Source organism: Sarcophilus harrisii, chromosome 3 (genome assembly GCF_902635505.1).
Source record: "Sarcophilus harrisii chromosome 3, mSarHar1.11, whole genome shotgun sequence".
NCBI classification, from domain to species: Eukaryota; Metazoa; Chordata; class Mammalia; order Dasyuromorphia; family Dasyuridae; genus Sarcophilus; species Sarcophilus harrisii.
This window is the reverse complement of record NC_045428.1, coordinates 402,913,351-402,934,085: the sequence shown is the minus strand read 5'-3', so window position 1 is coordinate 402,934,085 and position 20,735 is coordinate 402,913,351. Positions and strand designations below refer to the sequence as shown.

At 35.1% G+C, this 20,735-nt stretch overlaps 1 protein-coding gene across 1 annotated transcript in view; it reads left to right on the top strand.

Annotated features, from left to right (window-relative positions):
* The window catches only part of LOC116422449 (myosin-IIIb-like), a 179,656-nt gene extending 159,275 nt beyond the window's left edge, over positions 1-20,381 (top strand). Inside the window, exons 12-13 of the mRNA XM_031960481.1 lie at positions 18,901-18,961; positions 20,170-20,381. Of these exons, the coding sequence (XP_031816341.1) occupies positions 18,901-18,961; positions 20,170-20,292 (184 nt within the window). The 3' untranslated portion in view covers positions 20,293-20,381. The remainder of the gene's footprint in view (positions 1-18,900; positions 18,962-20,169) is intronic.
* Positions 20,382-20,735: the final 354 nt, after the last annotated feature.

The following is a 20,735-nucleotide window of genomic DNA, read 5'->3' as shown; positions in this document are numbered from 1 at the left end:
GAATATAAGTTCTTTGAGGACAGGGACCAGTTTTGGTTTAGTCCCTAGCTCAATGCTTGGCTCATAGTAGGTATCTAATAAGTGTTTGGTGATAGAATACAAGAATGTATGAATGACTTTATGTAGAGACTTAGAATGCTGAACTCCAGAGAAAACAAAATCCTAGCAACTGCTGTGATTGGGAAATAAGATAATAAACAGTTCCTGATACCAAGATTTTAATGGTCTAAGATCAACATACCCTGGAGACTAAGGCGGGAAAGGGCCATCCTCCATTCTGGCTCATATCCTCCCGAGAGAACTGTGTGTATCCACAAGAACAGCCAGCCCTTTTGGCTCTTTCCCAGGGCTCAGAATGGTGCTATCATTTTTGTTTGCTTTGCAAATATCTTAATGGGAAATGGTTCAACACCACCCTATGGGTTAATCTTCAGAGTTCTGCCTGACAGCTGTTAGGTTTAGGAGCCACATGGTCATCTTCTGTTGGGATAGAGCTGATGCTGATTGCTGTATACAGGACCACGGCTTTACGGATCTTCTATAGTTACGAGTTTACAGCCTGACAAGGGGTCTCCCACTGGCTTTTAGTTTTATTTTGTTCTGCCTGAGAAGGTCAATCATTTCCTCATTTGCTTTCTTTCCCTTTCCCTTTCTGTCCAGATCAAGCCACTTGTTTGATTTCATCTCACTGAACAACAATAATAATATTTTACAGCACTCACGCAAAGCACTTATAGGTTGCTATTTTTTAAAAGAAAGAAAGAAATCAAAAGAGCCTGGTTCCTTTTCTGTGTGTTTATTTGTTTTGAATTATATTACAGGAAGAGCAGGCTGAAATGTTGGAGTGGGGTGGGGATGGAGGGAATCTGGTTTCTTTTCTTTCAGCCCCAAAAGCTTGACTTCACCTGAGGATTTCAATGTACACAAATATGTACTTTCATACATATATATGTATGTGTATATATTGTATCTGGTAAACAAGCCAAGTCATCTAGATATTTTATGAGTCACTTCTTCCTTTCATTTGGTTTGCTCTTATACTAAAGCTGTTTTTCAGTTGCTACTCTAAATGGAATTAAGTCTTTGCTTTCTCTAATCTGGTTTCTTGGCTGCTATGGCACTAATAATCACTTTCCCAGTTTCTTCCTGACCTTTTTAGTAAGGTCGGAGAGTACCTACTAAACAGGCTGTGTAAAATTCCTGTGAGACTAGATTTGGTAGGGAGTGGGGGGAGGTGAGGAAAGGAAGCAGGAAGGGTCTTTCCCATCTCTAAAAAAATAGAAAAGGCAAAACTTTCACAGGTCCAATACTTCTGGGATAACCTAATTCTGTCTTTTAATTTTTTCTTACCTATTTCCCTATGGTTGAAGTTTTCTGGAGCTTTCATCCTTAATGTCAAATTCTCTCTCTACAGGAAATCACTTTTAAGTCTGCCCTTCTTAATCCTTTAATACACATTCGCTTACACTACCTGTTTGCCTTAGTTCTTCATCTGTAAAATGAGCTGGAGAAGGAAATGGCAAACCATTTCAGTATCTTTGCCAAGAAAACCCCAAATGGGGTCACAAAGAGTTGGACATGACTAAGAAATGACCACACACACACACACACACACACACACACACAGTACCTCCACTTTGTCTGAGTCCCTGAAATACACTTTTATTTTTCACTTTACATTAGTGATCTACATCTCAATTTCTGTGACTTCTAGGCTATCTCTAGGATCAGTTGTTTTTGTTTGTTTGTTTGTTTGTTTGTTTCTCTATCATGCCTGACTCCTGATCCTCACTCAACACATTCTTTTCTGGAATTTTTATCTCATTCTCTGTAAATTGCCAAAAATGTGCTTCTATTGACTTTCATTCAATGGCACATCTTGAAGGTATATAAAAAAAGATGTGATGTTCATCCACTGAGCTCCTTCCCTAGTCCCCTCTTTAATTTTCATATCACAAAGTAATTTAAAGATGGTACTTTAATTTAAAGTACCCCAAAGATAAGAAACCTTTCTTAGTGTTTCTTTAATATCATCATCATAATAACTAGTTTTTATATAATACTTTAAGGCTTACAAAGTGCTTTATAAATATTAGTTCATTTGATCCTTACAGCAATCCTAGGAGGTAAATGCTATTATTATCCCCATTTTGCCAGTAGGGAAACTGAGCAACAGAGCGGTTAAATGACTTATTCAGGGTCCTACAGTTAGTCAGTTTCTGAAGTGGGATTCAAATTCAGGTATTCTTGATTCCAAGTGTCCCTGCTCTATCCTTTATAGCACCTAGGTGCAGCTAATAAAACTCCCAGAAATGAATTTTCTTTTGTTCTTCACCAAAGGTTTAACTACTTTCTTTGAGGAAGCTAAGTGAAAAGATCTGGAAGGTATTCTGTCCTCCTTGAAGATAAAGGTGCTGATCTGATTGACCAGGGCACTAGGCTTCTGCATGGATCTACTTAAGATCTGTATCCTCTTTCCATTTGCTGTTTAAATCAGATTAGGGTAATGATTAGACAAAAAGAAGGGAAAAGTCTTTAATTAGTTCAATTACTTCAGGGATCCTTAACCTGGGGTGCTAGTGAATAGATTTCAGGAAAATCCATGAGCTTAGCTGAAAAAAAAATTATATTTTTATTTCATTAGATTTGATTTCCTTTGTAATCCTATATATTTTAGTTTATGCATTTAAAGACATCATTTTGCAAAGGTGTCGACTGACTTCACCAGACTATGAAAGATTAAGAACTAGAGTTGATGGAAGTGTCTCTTAAATTCACCTTGCACCAGATGGAAAGAAGAATTCTAGAAGTGAGCAAAGATGGAATAAATAATTTTAGGAAAATATTTAAGGCAGATGTTCTCTAACTTTTTGGTCTCAGAATCCCTTTTCATGCTTAAAAATCATTGCAGATCCTAAAGAGCTTTTGTTTATGCGGCTATATTTATCAATATTTACTATATTAGAAATTAAAACTGATCATTTTAAATTTATTTGTTCATTAAAAATACAATTATAAACCCATTCATTATTTCCATAGTAACATTATTTTTTATTTTTAAAAACCTTAAATTCCAAAACAAAATAATTTACATAACTGCAACTCTCAAGTCTGACTTAATAGAAGACAGATAGATTCTCCTATCTACTCCTTCATTCAGTCACTTTCTATGTTGTTTTGATTGAAATATATAAAGAAAATATGATCTCACACATGTGTAACTGGAAAAGGGAGGAGTATTTTAATAGGCAAATGATATTTTAGTATTTTGAAAATAATTTTGATTTTGAAGACTCTCTGAAAGTGTCTTGGGACCCCCATGGAGCTCAGATTAGATTTTGAGAACCAAACTACTTTACGATATACAGATATTTTAAGTTACTATTGTTCTAAGACTGGTAAACCTAAACTTTTGAAGCCCCGTTCAATATTATCTATTGTTCGAGAATATTACAAATTACAACTCCCAAATTGACTTATGTTAGAGAAATTTTCAAAGGCATAAAATAATTCTGCTCACCCTGTGACTTTTTAAAGTAGAAATGTTAGAATTAGTTCAATCTAAATAATAGAAACTATTTCTAGAAGGTTTGTGGCTAAAATGCAAAGAACAGAATTTTCTTCCATATCTTTTTGAAAATACTTTCTAAGCTTACTGAAATAAAACAGAGTAATAATATAAAGGAAGTTGTTTGGAGCTTTTGGAATCCTTAGACTTTATCAGGCCCAAAGAGATTGAACTTTATATGTTTAATAGAAATGAATTTATTAAAATAATATGATCACCTTATATTTTAACATCCTTAATCTGGAAAATCACTTTTATACTTATTATTGCTTATAAATTTCACCAAAATCCTATTAGACAAGCAATAACTGTCTCTATATCATGGAATGGTGAAATGATTTATCCAAAATCATCCAATGGATAATGTGTTTTTGGATAAATGGAATCAATGATGGAAAAAAAGTTGTTATTTATCATTCTCTCTGTGAAAAGTCCTCTGATTGCTATAGATTGAAGATTGAATCCCTGATCTGTGGAGGTAATGGCCCCAAAGCACATTGAAGGTTTCAGTTATCCAAAAAATATTTTAAAGGCTATGAAGAGCTGTCAAGGCTGGCTGGCCACTGCATGTTTAACATAATTTATCTTAAAGCAATACAGGGCTTTAGACTCTACCACCAAATTAAATACTAATGTTAAAAAGTATGGTTTTTAAATTTCTCCCTCTTCTGTCATTTTGAACTTTAAGGCACATGAGTACTTCCATATACAAAGAAGAATTTTAAAAAATTTTTTATTGAAATCTGTTTTATTCCATGAATGAAAAAATTAAATATAAGATACACATACCCTTGTACAAACACACACAAAACTTAAACTTAGTTAACCAACTCTTTTTTTTTAATTAAATAACTTTTTATTGACAGAACCCATGCCAAGGTAATTTTTTACAATATTATCCTTTGCACTCACTTCTGTTCCGATTTTTCCCCTCCCTCCCTCCCTCCACCCTCTCCCCAAAATGGCAAGCAGTCCTATACATGTTAAATAGATTACAGTAGATCTTGGATACAATATATGTGTACAGAACCGAACAGTTTTCTTGTTGGTCAGGGAGAATTGGATTTAGAAGGTATAAATAACCTGGGAAGAAGAACAAAAATGCAAGCAGTTTATATTCATTTCCTAGTGTTCTTTCTTTGGGGTAGCTGCTTCTGTCCATCCTTGATCAATTGAAATTAAGTTAGATCTTGTCTTTGTTGAAGAAATCCACTTCCTTCAGAATATATCCTCATACAGTATCGTTGCTGAGGTATATAATGATTTCCTGGTTCTGCTCATTTTGCTCAGCATCAGTTCATGTAAGTCTCGCCAATCCTCTCTGTATTCATCCTGCTGGTCATTTCTTACAGAACAATAATATTCCATAACATTCATATACCACAATTTACTCAACCATTCTCTAATTGATGGGCATCCATTCATTTTCCAGCTTCTGGCCAGTACAAACAGGGCTGCCACTAACATTTTGGCACATACAGGTCCCTTACCCTTTTTTAGTATCTCTTTGGGGTATAAGCCCAGTAGAGACACTGCTGGATCAAAGGGTATGCACAGTTTGATAACTTTTTGGGCATAGTTCCAAATTGCTCTCCAGAATGACTGGATGTAGAATTTTTTTTTTTTTTTTTTAAAGAGGCTTCTAAATGAAACCATGAATCTCTTCTGTGAACTGTTTGGGAATTTTTAGAGTATATTTCAAATTTAACATAGTAATCAAGTACATAGTCTTAATGTTCACCTCAATCATTAACTGAGCCCAATTCAGTCATAGATCAATGTTATATATTCATTTCTGGGTGGCATAATTTAGGAATGACATTGACTAGATAGTACATTTGATAGAACACTGAGCTTGGAATCAGGAAGACTAATCTTCAGGAATTCAAATCTGACTTAAGATACTTGTATGACCCTGGGCAGAGTTGACTGTTTACCTCAATTTCCTCATCTGCCAAATAAGCTAGAGCAGAAAAATGGCAAACCATGCCAGAATCTTTGCTGCGAAAACCCCAAATAGGGGTTGCAAAGACTTGGACACACCTGAAATGATACAACAATAACAACAACCTGACAAATCTGTAGAGTTTCTGATGGAGGATAACTGAGATGTTGAAGAACTTTATGATGACTGGTTAAAGGAATGGAAAATTATAAAGAAGAAAATTTGAATTTAATGTAAGGGAAAAATTCCTAATCACTTTCTAAAAGTGAAATATACTGCTTAAGAAAGTAAGGGTGGGAAGTGTCTTCCTCAATGGAGGTTTTCAGGCAACAGTTGTATGACTGGTTGTTGTATATATTATAGAGGGAATTCTTGTTCATATACTGGTTCAATTAAATTCATAAACACATAATTAATTTAGCATAATTTAACATAAAACATATCGAGTGCATATTATGTGCCTGACAATGTGCTGTACTCTAGGAATAGAAAATCCAAAATGAAAATAGTCTCTGCTTTCAAGAAGCATTTTTTTTTGAACTAGGAAAGATGAACTGTAGTAGGAAAAGAAAATATAAAGTATTTCCAAATTCAATCAAGCAAACCATCAATAAGCATTTCCTATGCATAAAAAGGTGAAATTAATTACAATTAATTTGGGAGTGGAGAATCATTCACATCTGGTGGAAACAAGAAAAGCCTTGAGTAGGAGGTTGCACTTAAACCAAGTCTTGAATATGGTAGAGATTCCAAGAGGTAGACGTGAGAAGGAAGATCAGTCTATTCAGAAACAGGAATGTCATATATGAGAGAGAATAATATGAAATCCAGTCTAAGAAGATAGATTGGAACCAGATTACAGTTTTACATGTCAAACAAAGAGATTTGTACTTTATCCTAGTAGCCATAGGGAGCCATATGAGCTTTATGAGTAGAAAAATGATATGGTCAGATGAGTACTATAAGAATATTGATTTAGCAACTGAGAAAAAGATATAGGGGAGAGGGGAGAGTCTGGAGCCTGAAGACAGGGAGATCAATTGTAATCATTAGGACCTGAACTAAATGTAGGAAATAGATCTTGGCGTCCCAACTCTAGAGATTCTGTGGTTCTATGAGTACTTGAAATGTCTAATACTTTAAAACACTAAAGAGCATGCAAAGTTACAATAGTTGTAATTTGCACACCATGGATAAGCAAAACAGACTTTCTTCCCATGAGCCAAAAGTTCTTTATGGAAGAAAGATTCCCTATTTCTCTCTGAGTCTTCAACTATTATTGTTACCTTTAAAGAGAAAGCGTGGCTTGAGGAAGTAGAGAAGAATACAAAATGAGTTGGGTTTTTTTTAATAGCTGGAAAATTAAGAATGAATGGGCTTATGGGGAAGGGGGTAATCATGAGTCAAATAAATACTGTCAAATAGAGAGCCCCATGAGATTTGTGGGAGCTAGTGTGTGTATGAATATATCTATGTAGACACACACATATATATGTGTGTGTGTCTGTGTGTCTGTGTGTCTGTGTCTGTGTGTGTCTCTGTGTATGTGTATGTAAAATACAAACTTAGAGCAACTGCTTTATGAAATATTTATTATCTGTTTCTAGCCCTGTTTATAATTACATCCTTGAGAGATGTCTTCTTGATCTTAAAGGAGCTATACTATCTTTGGGCAAACTCATGAACATTTTTATATACACACATATGTATGTATTTGAATATAACTTGCTTTCAACTCAAATGACTTGAGGCTCTAATTAGAGGAGTATCTATTCAACTGGACATTAGGTAAAAAAATAACATCCTATTGACAGTTAGTTCCATGGAAACTGTGGTACAGATGGTCAGTTTGTCAAAATCACTTTAAGATAGGATTGATGATCTAGAAGCGGGATTAGATTATCATTTGTTGCAAAGGAATTTTTCAGTGTATGCCCAGAATTTGAGAAGAATCAACTCTACATAATTTGTATTTACATCTGTGTCAGTTCAGTAATTTTTTAAGTCGCATCCAACTCTTTGGGATCCCATTTGGGGTTTTCTTGGCAAGGATACTGAGAGGTTTACCATTTCCTTCTCTAGCTAATTTTATAGATTAGGACTTGCCCAGGATCACACAGCTAATAAGTCTCTGAGGCCTGATTTGAACTAAGGTTTTCCTGACTCAGGCCTGGTACTCTATTCACTGTGCCATCTAAATATCCATTTACCTATGTACCCATTGTATTCTCCAAGATAATGTAAACTCCATTAGGTCAGGAATTGTTCCTTTTTTTCCTTGTCTCCAGTGACTGACACATTACTTTGTACATTATAGATACTAATTGAAATATGCTGTGAATTCAAAGGTTATCAGACATAATTGGAATCAAAGAAAAATTTGTAGTTGCCAAAATCTATAGTGTCAAAACTTGCCCCTTTCTTTTTATCCCGTTGTAATTTTTCTACATGTTACTGATTTTAAAAACCACAAACAAGTAACAACTATTTTCTTCTCTTTCATTTATGTTGACTTAGAAAACCTGAGGACAAATTTTAGGGTTTCACCAATTCTTTGTGGTCAATTTCTCTAAGGAAGAAGGTAAATACCTGCATATTTGTGTATAGGGGCTTGCTATGTAAATATATTTCAGGAATTAAAATTGAAATTGAAACTTTGATACAATGAGAAATGTCATAGCATCCCAAATATGAACAGAGAACACAGAATTGGGGCCCTTCTCACTGGCTTCCCCTACTCTGTCATTAAAATAAATTGTCTTTAAAAAGCAATTCATGGAGAAATGTAATTGGCTTGATCAACATATGATAATAATAGTAGAAATTGAGAATGGATTATCACAACTCTGACCATTTGTGGACATTGATATTGACTAGAATGTATAATCTTTTCTCATTTGACCTTCATGATAACTTTATGAGACAGGTAGTATAGGGGTGTGTGTGTGTGTGTGTGCGTGTGTGTGTGTGTGTGTAGGGATAGACTTGTGATTTCATTGTTGTAAGGAGCTCCTTTGTGAGGAAGTTTCCTCTACCAACTATAGATATAATAGTCTATGTTATTATATATTACATAGATTATTATATACCATAGGGTGTGTGTGTGTGTGTATGTGTAGACTTATGATTTCATTGTTGTAAAGAGCTCCCTTGGGAGGAAGTTTCCTCTAGCAACTATAGATACAATAGTCTATGTTATTACATATTATATAGATTATTATACTTTTAGAACTTAGGGTATAACAATAATCCTTATTTTACAGATGAAAAAACTGAAGTCCAGATTAAAGACACATAGTTACTAAATGTTAGAACCAAAATTCAAAGTTAGACCTTTTGACTTCAGATTTAGTGATCTATCCTTTATATCACACAGATTATTATGTTGATGAATGAATAGCAGAAAGTTATTGAATATAAAGACTTGAGGGAGGATTAAGCCCATTTCACCAATGAGGAAATTGATATCTAGAAAGGTTAAATGATCTGCCTATGATCATAAAAAATCCAAAATGCATTGTCATACTAAAAAAAAAAAAAAAAAATAGAGGGCAAATAGATGGCATAGTGTCCAGGACAAGTACTAGTCCTAGAGTCAGAAAGACCTGAATTCAATTCTAGCCTCAGACATTCACTAGTTGTGTGACTCAGGGCAGGTCACTTAATTATGTTTGCCTCAGTTTCCTCATCTGTCAAATGATATGGAGAAGGAAATGACAAACTATTCTAATCAGTATCATCGCTGAGAACACTCATGACTCATTGGTCATGAAGTGTCAGAAACAACAACATACAAAATAATGCAAGGGGGAGAAAGGGGAGACTAGAATGCAGTTCTCTTGATTCCTATTCTAATACCTTTTCTATGGCACAATTCATTTCGTAGAGACTTTTTAATAACTAGATTTCAACACAGATCAGAAAAAAGTAAGATAAACATAAACTAGGATGCTTATTAATCTTAATCTCTCTGAGTTATCTTACTTAATAAGATAACATATACTGATTGCTTCTCCAAATTGCTTTTCCTTCTAAAGTTAGTGTTATCTCCAAATCCAGGGAAAATTTTAATGTTCTAAAAATGTTTTGGGGTGTCAACACTTTCTCCCCCCCAATAATATAGACAACTTGGGAACAGGGACATGTCTTATGCTTTTTGTCTTATTTGTCTTTTTGTCTTCTTCTACTGTCTAACAAGGTGCTAGGCACAATATAGTGATGCTCAAAAAAATAACTTGTTGATTGTTTAAGTAATTGGCATAGTGATAAACAGTGGAAAAATATCAATATCCACTAAGCAAAAATGATTTACTCAGGAACATTAGCTGTATAATATCTCGTATAAATTATGCATCAGCTTGTACTCTTCTGATACATTTAGGCTCAACTTGTGTTTTTCTCAAAACATTTTCCATTACTATTCCCCAATCCCTATCTTCAAAGACATTCAAAAGATAATATGTGAGAAAAATATAAAATACCTACCTTATGCAAATATGTGTATATGATTTACATACTAATGATACTGAGAAATTTTAGAACTATTTCATACCACATTTATGCCATCACATCAGATAGTCTAAATATACAAATTCTATGTAAGAGCACAAGTAAGAATATAAGAATTAGGCTATATTTTGAATTCCATGAAATTGCATTGCACTGAATGAATGAATGAAAAAAAAATGATTGAATATTAGGTCAGACCAATAATTATTAAACCATAATATTGGATCAGTTCAAAGTTTGACAGTACCACCATATATTCTGTGGAAAATATTCACCAAATATTCTGTGGAAATACATGGTTATCATTTTTGCTGGATCTCAAAATTACGGGGAGGTCTCCCCATCAATTTCCCTATTTTGATAGTCTATAGTACTTCTGTCATTCATTAAATTTAATTCAACCTTCTGGGACATAATTTGTGTTATACTGTCATCCTTTATGAAAACAACTAATCGTAAAGTAAATGATTCTTCTTTTTATTCTAAATCTACTTTTCTTAGAGACTAAGTAGTGCTTTCTTTCTCTAATTATGTCCTGATCTGGGCTTATGATGAGTTGGCTGCTATTTCTGGGACCCGAATCACTGAATTTTATCTGAGGTGAATGAATAGAAAGGAATGGAGATGAAGGTCTTTTTTTATTGGATATAGTGACCCTATATCAAATAGAGAGAAGTTACAAGTTACCTAAGTTGACTTTTGTTGAGTCATTTCAGTCATGTCCAACTCTTCACGAGCTCATTTGAGTTTTCTTGGCAATTACTGAAATAGTTTGCCATTTCCTTCTCTAGCTCATTTTATAGATGAGGAAACTGAGGCAAACAGGGTTAGGTGAATACAGTCAATAAGTGTTTGAGGCCAGTTTTGAACTCATATCTTCCTTACTCCATGCCTGGCTCTCCATCTACCATACTACCTAGTTGCACCTATATTAGCTACACCTCCAAATAGAAAGAAGGGATCAGCAAGTGACAGACTGTAAGGTCAATAACAATAACAACAAAACAATATGAGATTATAACTAATCCATCCTACATTGCAAATTGTATCTGAGTCCTTCTTTTCTCTAAAGCAGCTTTTGTAGCTTTATAAAATTATAAATTTAGAACTAGAAGAGAACATCTCTTCATTTTGCAGGTGAGGAAACTGAGACCCAGAAAACTTAGGATTTCTCAAAGTCACACAGCTAGAGTTTTTGGTAGGTAGAATTTGAGCCTCAGTTTTCTGATTCCAGAGCAATGCTTTTCTAGCAATATTTGTCATGTTTTCTTCCTCATGAATAACTTTTTATAATTTTAGAAATTCTGAATACTAAAGGAAGGAAGGTAATCTGAATGAGATCATAAACATTAGGCACTTGCTATGCTCAAGGTGCCATGATGGGCACCACAGATATTAAAATTGATATTGACATAGATTCTCATCTCAGGGAAATATAGTCTAATAGAAAAATGACATGTGCACAGGTAATTAAGATAAAAGGAAGGGTATATTGATTGCAGGAAAAGTCCAGGCAGAGTTCTATAAGGAATTTGAGGAGAGTTCAACTTGATTACATGCAGGTGATCAGGAGAAGGTTTTTTTGGGAAGAGGTGGCACTTGAACTGGGCAAGAAGTAATGGGATAAAGTTGAAAAGGACAGCTAGGTAGTACAGTAGCTAGAGTTTCAGGTCTGGAGTCAAATATGACCTCAAATAATTAGTAGCTATATGAGCCTACTACGCAAGTCACTTAATTCATTGCCTTAGTTTCTTTATCTTAAAATGAGCTGAAAAAGGAAATGGCGAACCATTGCAGTATCTTTGCCAAGAAAATCCCAGATGGGGTCATGAAACATTGATCATCCCAGAACAAGTTGAAAAAGTTGAAAAAGCATCAGGGTTTGAAGTCAGGACTTGGGTTAAAATCTTTGCTTTACTACTTGCACTTGTGTGACCTTGGGCAAATCATATAACTTTTTAAAAATGCTCTCCTCATTTCCCCTAAAAAATTATTGTTGGATTTTAAGGTCTTTTAATTTAATAACTTTTAGGGTTTTATTCATCTGTAAATTTCTTTATTATTTTTATTTTATTATTATATATTAGCAAATAGAGACAGAAGAGAACAAGATAAAATGGAAAGCAATTCATTTGAATTTGAATATAGACTATATTTAAAAGGCTATATTGGAATAAGATTGTGAAGAATTTCAAATGCCCGAATAAGGAAAGAACTTATAATCTAATTAGTGTTGAGTTACCCAAGGTTTTCGAGTAGAGGAATCTATTGGATCCTTAATTATTTTTTTTCAATTTACCAAAATTCATTTTCTTTCCTGCCTAACTCTCTACTCCCTCCCAACTGAAAAAAGAAAAGAAAAAGCACTTGTAAAAATATGTATAGTCAAGTAAAATAAATTCTCACATTGACCATAACCAAAAACATTATTTCTCAGTCTGCACTCTAAGCCTGTTAATTCTCTGTCAGGAGATGGGGAATATCTTTCTTCATTACCCCTATGAAATCATAATTTGTTCTTAAGTTTTTTGAATTTGCTTGGTTTTTTTTTAGCATATTTTGGTTATTGATAAATTATTCTCCTGGTTTTCTCACTCTATTTCAGTTTGTATAAGCTTCTTTGAATCATCCCTTTCACCATTTCTTACAGGATAATAAGCATATTACTTTTTCATACCATAATTTGTTCAGCCATTCTCCAAATGATGAGTACCTCTTCAATGTCCAGTTTTTATATTTCATTTTTTTAAAAAAGCTAATATAAATATTTTTACACACATGAATCTTTTCCCTCTTTTTTGGATTTTTTATGGTATTGCTAGGCGAAAGGGCTAATAGTTTAATTATTTTGGAGTTATAGTTCCAAATTGCTTGCTAGTGTGGCTAAACCAATTCACAGCCCACCAATAGTGCATAAATATACCTGTTTTCCCTCAGACCTTTTAGCATTTATCATTTTCCTTCTTTGTCAACTTTGCCAATCTGATAAACATAAGGTGAAACCTCAAAGTTATATTAATATGCACAGGCTTGTAAGGTGAAAGATGATAAAAGAGTCATAAATTAAAACCAGAAAGACTAGCGAACAAACTATTACACTAATCCAGAATAAATGTGATGATAACCTGATTGCAATGGAAATGGAAAGGGGAGAACAGATGCAAAAGATACTATGAAGGTTTTTCTTAATGAATGGTTGCGGAACATTCAGAAAGAATAGAGTGATCACAAAGACCCAGCAAGAATTGGTTACATGAGACAAGCCACGTTTCCTGTTTTGACTAGGTGATCAGAAGAATGCTATGGATTCTGTTTACTTATGTTTTAGCAAAACTTTTGACAAAGCTTAGAGCATTTTGTCACTGTATCTTCAGTACTTACCATGGTGCCTTCACAAATGCTTGTTGATGGGATTGGATGTTGTCTTAGTACAAAAGACAGAGAAATGATAATTACTACATTAGAACTGTTAAAATACTTAGAAAGATTAAAATATGGGTGAATGACTTAGCCCAAAGAATAGTTTGTAATGGTTTGACCTCACCTTGGAAAGGTATCTCTGGAAGAGGAGGCCAAAAATCTCTATTTGGCCCTATTCTGTTTTAACATTTCTATCAATGACATCACTAAAGGCATAGGGCCATACTTAAACAATTTTCCAGTAACACAGAAGTGGAAAAGATAATTAACACATTGGATATCAAAATCCAGAAAGATAGACTAAAAAAATAAAAGACAAAACAAAGCACTGGGTCAAACCTAATAAGATAAAATTTAGTGGGGATAAATTTAAAGTCATACTTGGGTTCAAAAATTCAAATTCATAAGTATAAGATGTAGAATTGTAGTTAGTACTTCAATTACAAAAAGGTTTGAACTCAATATAAATTAAATGTGATATGGTAGCAGAATATGCTGATATGAACTTAGGTTACTTTAAGAGAAACATTAGGTTTAGATCTAGAACAAGAAAGGACCTTAAAGATTATCTTGTGCAACTTCCTCATGTTCTAAACTGAAGCCTGGAAAGGTTAAGTGACTTGTTTCAGTGGCCAAGATGGAATTCAAACTCAAATCCTCTGCCTTCAAAGCCAGTAGTCTTTTCACTTTTCACAGGATCTCCCTAAGCAACAAAAACAAGGGAGGTGGCAATCCTGTTGTCCTCTACACTGGATAGATAGATCGTCTCTACAGCTTTTTGTTTAGCTCATGGTTTCACATTTTAGGAAGTATGAATAACCTGGATGGTGCCCAATGGTAAATAATGATGATGGTGATTTGTCTTAAATTCTTACTTTATCAAAATTTATGAAAAGAACAGGAAACCTTTAGCCCAGAGAAGTCAAGATTTAGAGGACTATGATAGCTCTCTGGAAGAACTATCACATGGCAGAAGGACTATAATTGTTCAATTTGGGTTCAGAGGGAAGAATGTTAGGAATAATATGCAAAGAAGCAAATTTAGACTTGATGAAAAGAGAAAAACTTTCTAACAAAATTGTCCAAGAGTGAAATAGGTTTCATCTTCTAGAGCAGACTTCCTTTTACCATATATGTAGCATGTTAGTCTTCAAAGAAAGATAGAATGACCATGTGTCCAATATCTTACATAAGTGTTGATTGGCTTAGAAAGCTGTTGAGATTCCTTACAATTCTTCCAATCTGGTCATAGAGATTCTATGAAGATATAATCAACAGGACTTCGCCAGTGATTATTCTGGAGTAGAATAGAGCAAAAGGAAGAAAAAAGTGGAAGATGACTCTAGAGCCTGAGAAGACAGAAATAATGAGTTGAGGGAGAAGAACAGGTTGGGGGAAATATAAATTTAGTTTTGAACTGTGGAGTTTGATGTATTTTTATGATACCAAGATGGAGATACCCCAAACAGTAAGTTTTTGTTATACTGTGATATGAAAATGCTCATTTTATTTCATAAATTAAAAATAAAATAAATTATATATATACATATACACACGCGCACACACACACACACACACACACACGTGAAATTTATGATTGGAGCTCAAGGGATAACTTAGAATTGTGACAATGGAAAAAACCACTGTTTGGGAGCCAAAAGACCAGGATTCATATCTCACCTCTTTTACTTATTATCTGTGTGACTATGAGTAAGTCACTTTACCTCTTTGAGATTCAGTTTTCTCATGTGTAAATGGAGGGGGTTCAACCAGATGGTTCCTAAGTTCTCTTCCAGCTTAAAATCTAGGTTCCTGTGAAAGTTTGGAGTCTTCTGCACAATGGTGATTTTTAAAAGGAAGGTTTCCTACCCTGGCCTTCTGATTTTTAAATCAAGCCCTGTGAATCACTTTCCTGGAACCTGATTACCCCCTAGGTGAATTGACAAAGCTGAATCCTTTCAAAGTTAAGAACCAGCTTGACTCTATAGTAAAGCCGATAAGCTTTGCCTGTTTTCAGTATAGTTATTCTCACCCCTGGAGATATAAAGAGAGAGCTCCTAAAATGTTCTCAGTCTCTTCTTCTCCTCAGGATCCCTCTCTTCCCCATAACAAAATAACAGTGGGGTAGGTATTTCAATAGAAAGAATAAGAGGGGTGTGTGTGTGTGGGGGGGGGTATTGTGTAGTTTTGTTGAATTTCAGAGCATGTTGTGAATGAAGCATTCCCAATAATTAAGTGAGTCAAGGGTTATCATTTCTGAAAAGACGCCATTCTTTAAAACAAATGAGAGGCAACTATTAAATGACTAAAGCTTACAATTTGATTTGGAGTTTAGCAGTAGATTCCTCATTTTATCATTTTGCATGACCCTTTGATATAATACTGTGATGCAATCACAGACACACAACTGTCTATCTGTATCCATGGCCATCCATGGTAACTGGAAATTCTGGGATTTCTGAAAACATGGGAATAACTGAAGAGACCTTCTTTTCATACTTAAGACTCAATGATGCTGTTGTATTCTTATTCAAAGAAACCGATGATTATCTTTCCCTTACAACTTCCCCTCAATTCTTCCTACTATGAAATAGACATCAGCATGCCTGGTGAAGTCACTGGCAGAAAATTAAGATTCACTTCAACTTTGGAAGAGAATTGACTTGTGTGATCACTGTTTAAGGCAAAACAAAATTTGGCAGGATGAATTATTCCTAAGGGCTTGAGTGTGGAGAAGAGGAAACTGAAGTGACATTTCCCAGTGGGAGACCATAAGGGTTGTCATCTGTCCATTCAGTCCCTATGAGTCCATGTCAGTTAGAGGACTTTTCAAATGTTCAAACTGAGTAGGGTAAAGGTGGGGAGGCGGGGTTGGGGAAGGAAGATAAGAGCCTAACTAGCTTCTCCATTTTTTCCTCTAAATCCTATCTGGACTCCTGAAGGGGCCGGAATCAACCTGCCTTTCTGATGGCTCTTAGAGCTGTCTAAGACTAGACAGTCCCTAAGTCTAGGGACTAGAGCAGACCTCCCAGGGAAATTTGCCTACTATGAGACCTCTGATTCTTGTAATTGGTCTTGAACTTTAAGGGTTATAGAATCAGGTCCTGGATCCCCCAAAGCCCAAGGTGCACAAAAAGGGTACATTTATTAGACTACATGGTATATCCACAATTTGAAGATTCATCCAGATATATTGTAATATTTCTCATATTCCCTGAAGGGCGCTGATACATAATCAAACATAATTGTATTACTTATATGTTTCTGTAAATAAATGGATTTTCCATCATAACAGGTCAATAAGCATTTATTAAGCATTTAATATGTGCTAGGCACTATAAGTGCTGGGGATTCAAAGAAAGTCTCTTCGGAGCATATAGTCTAATGGAATAAACAAACAAAAAATCCACTAAGTAAATATATAAACAAACAAACAAGAGATAACTTGTAGACAACTATGTATAAACAAAATATACACAAGATAAAGTGTACATAATTAACAGAGGAAATGCATTGGCATTAAGGAGGATCAGGAAAAGTTTTTTTTTTTTTTTTTCAAAAGGTCAGATGTTAGGTAGGACTTGAAGGAAGCCAGGATATAGTGATGAGGAGAAAAAGAATTCCAGGGCATAGGGAGACTCAATCAAAATGCTTGGAATCAGAAGAATGAAGCATCTTGTGTGGGAAACCACAAGAGATAAGTTGATCACAAAGTTGGGCAGGAGACTAGTAACATCAATATCTCCAATAGTCAAAATTTTCTCTATCAAGATTTACACATACAAAGAGGTTTGCAGACATTAATATATTTTATCTTCACAACAACCCTGTAAAGCTGTGGACATATTATCCCCCAAAATTTAAAGAGTTGCAACAGCAAGAAAGTGACAAGTCCCACACTCAACTTTTCTGACTCCAACTCCAGCACCATTTACATCATACCAGTGAATTTTTGTGTGTTCAGCTTAAATAAAGACCATAGATTATTGAGCCATAGAATCATAGAGCTAGAAGAGACTTCAGAGAACATCTAGTTCTGTCTCATCAATTAACAGGTGAGGAAAATGAGGACAATCTAAGGGATAAAATGGTTAATCCAAAAGCTCATGACAAAGAAAAATCTTGAACCCCTGCTTCCTGCTCTAGACTGCCCTCTATTATTCTGTGACCTCTTGTCATCATATTGTTCTGCCTCAGGTAGCTTCTTATGTAGATTATTATAACTAGCCTATAATCACAGTGAAAGCTGCCTATCAAGACCATGATCCTACTTTTATAGTACTTTAAATCCTCCTAATATTAGCTGGTACTTATATAGCACTTTGAGATTTGTAAATGAGGCAGCTAGGTGGCACAGGGCTAAAATATAGGATCGAGAATCAGGATAATCTGAGCTCAAATCTAGCCTCAGGCATTTATTGGCAAGTCACTTGACCATTGCCTGTCTCAGTTTCCTCATGTATAAAATATATGATGTACCTCCTAAGTTTATTGTGAGAATCAAATAAGATAACATTTGTAAAGTACTTTGCAAATTTCAGATGGCTCTAGAGCTGCTAGCTAGTATTACATAAATTGGCTTTTAGACCCCTAATTTGATCCTCACTATGATTCTATGAAGTATGTGCTACTTATGTTGTTATACTCATTTTAAAGCTCTGGAAACTAAAGTGGATAGATGCTGAAACTCCTTCATGAATTCATCCAACAAGTTCTGAGGATAAGAAAAAAATGAAAATGTCCCTACCCTCAAATTCCAACTAAGCTACATAGGTGTGGAATAAAAAATGGGTCCTTTCACCTCTGGGTCTCAGTTTTTTCATTTACAAAATTATATGGTTAGACTAAAAGCAGTTAAGCAGCATAGTGGACAGAGCAGCAGGCCTGGAGTGAGAAAGAAATGTGTTCAAATTTGTATTTAAGTACTTAGAATCTGGGCAAGTCACTTAACCTTATTTGCCTCAATTTTCTCATCTGTAAAATGAGCTGGATAAGGAAATAGCTAACCAGTCCAGTTTCTACACCAAGAAAACCCCAAATGGAATCACAAAGAATCAAATGTGAATTAAATGACTGGACAACAACTACAACAAAATAGACTAACTAAACTTTAAAGTTGCTTCCAGCTCTCTGAGTTCTGTGTTGGATGATCTCATCAGCAGACGTGCTCACTGGACTTGTTCTCATCTCATGATTGTAAACACTGAAGATGGTTTTTTCTGTTGTTGGAATCCCATCTGACTGTTGCTGTATTGTAATATTTAAAAACTGTTATTCGGATATGCTTAATTGAAGCTGATCATATCCTTTTGATCAGGATGGAGGGAAAAGGGAAAGGACAAAGCAACATGTGAACTTAATAAAACTGTGCTCTCTGATGAATTTTTGGTGAGGGAGGGAAAACAATCAATTTGAAGCTTCTTTCATTAAAAGAAAAAATTTTAATGGTTATTTTTAGGCGACAGCTTGCACAGAATTCTCCCAAGGAGTGTGATGTTCTCCACCAGCAAATAAACAAGGTAACCAAAAGTTTGGATTCTTCCAGTCAGGAAAGTTTCATTTCAGAGACTGGTCCAAAAAATTCCTGCATCTAAATATCTGTTCAGTCCAGCCATCCCTACATGAAACTGTTGGTAAGGTTTTGAAGTCTTTGAGACAAAAACCCCAGCTTGCTAAAGAACTTTAGTTCAGTAGAAAGACAGGGAGGTACAGTGAACACAAGAATCAAAAGGCTGGAAATTTGCTGCTGAGAATAAATGCGAGCTGCTCCCCGAGGTGATTTGTCTGCGCACTTCACTTTCTACAGATGTTAGAGCCTCTTTCTGAGTGAGGACCCGAGGTTCTCTGGTAGCACTTTGATATCCTGCTCGAATTCAATATGTGAAATGGGGGAGTCGCTCTGTGACTTGGAGCACAGAGCCAGCTTTGAAGTCTGATCCAATTTTGGCTGCTCAGTATTTGATGTTGAAAGGATGAAATGAAGAAAATGTACAGTTTTTGCCAGTAACTCTGCTGAGCATATGTAAGATTAAAAAAACAAAATCCTTTGGATGATGTACTTAGAAATGTTAAGTAGATTAATACCTTCCTATAGGTCAGTGGGGCTCCCCCCCTTTCCTTGCTTATAGATACAAATGGAGTGGAAGAGAAAATAAGCATATAGCTGTTTTTTAAAGATCCATGGTCTAGAATGAACTTGGGCAAATATGAGGGTCTACAAATTCAGAGGACGGGGAAGGAAAGGAAAGAAAAGGAAAGGAAAGAGGAAGGGAGGGAAGAAAAGGAAAGAGCAAGAAGGAAAGAAGAAAGAAGGGAGGAAGGAAAAAAGGAAGGAAGCAGAGAAAGGAAGGGAAGAAAGATGAGAAGGAGGGAAAGAGGAAGAAAAGAAGAAAAAAGAAAAGAAGGGAAGAAGGAAGAAAAGAAGGAAGAAGGGAAAGAGGAAGGGAGAAATAGGAAGGCAAGAAAGAAAGAAGGGACAGAGGGAGGGAGGGAGAAAGAAAAAAAAGTAAGAAGCAGGTGACTGATTTCAGTCATCAATATCTCCAAGTATGATCCCATTTTGTTCCATTACAAGATTGAAACATTTAACAAAGCCAATCACATTGGTTTTGCTTCTTTCTTTATAAGCAAAGTTAAGGGCTATCTTAGTTCAATGGGAATAGCATTCTCAAGGATCCTTATTCACAGTGTACAAATGGTTTCTTTCCCCAAATGATTCCTTCTGAAGCATGCAGTCTTAAGGGATGATTTACTACAGTCTACTTGGATATCTGCTGCTTCTCCAGATCTTCAATTGTCATGTCCTAAGGAAGTCTCACAAAAACCAGGTAAGAAGTGTCCTGAAAAATAAGGGTACTGCTCTCAGTATTAATAAGCTATACATTGCCTGTCCTATTTGTATGTTTGTTTATTTATTAATGACTTGTTTCCAGCAGTCCTCTCCAGAAGACAAGAAGCAATAGGTGAGGAAAGGAATTGATTGTAGACTCCCTGTCTATAAACATGAAAGTCGACCTGAAACAGGAACACAGGATTCAGTTGTCAAAATCAGAACAGTAGAAAAGAAAACCTGAATCAAGGACTATAATAAATTCTCTACATCTCATAAAGGGGAATTTTCCTTCTAAGGAAAGAATATGTCTATCAGAAACCTTATTTCCCCTATAATTACATGCCCTCTGGACAAGAAAACAGCTTTAAAACTTATTCCATCTTATAAAAGGAAAGACAGATAGAGAGATGGCTGGCTTGCATCATAGCAAATTTATTCAGCCAAAAAGAAAATCTGGAATC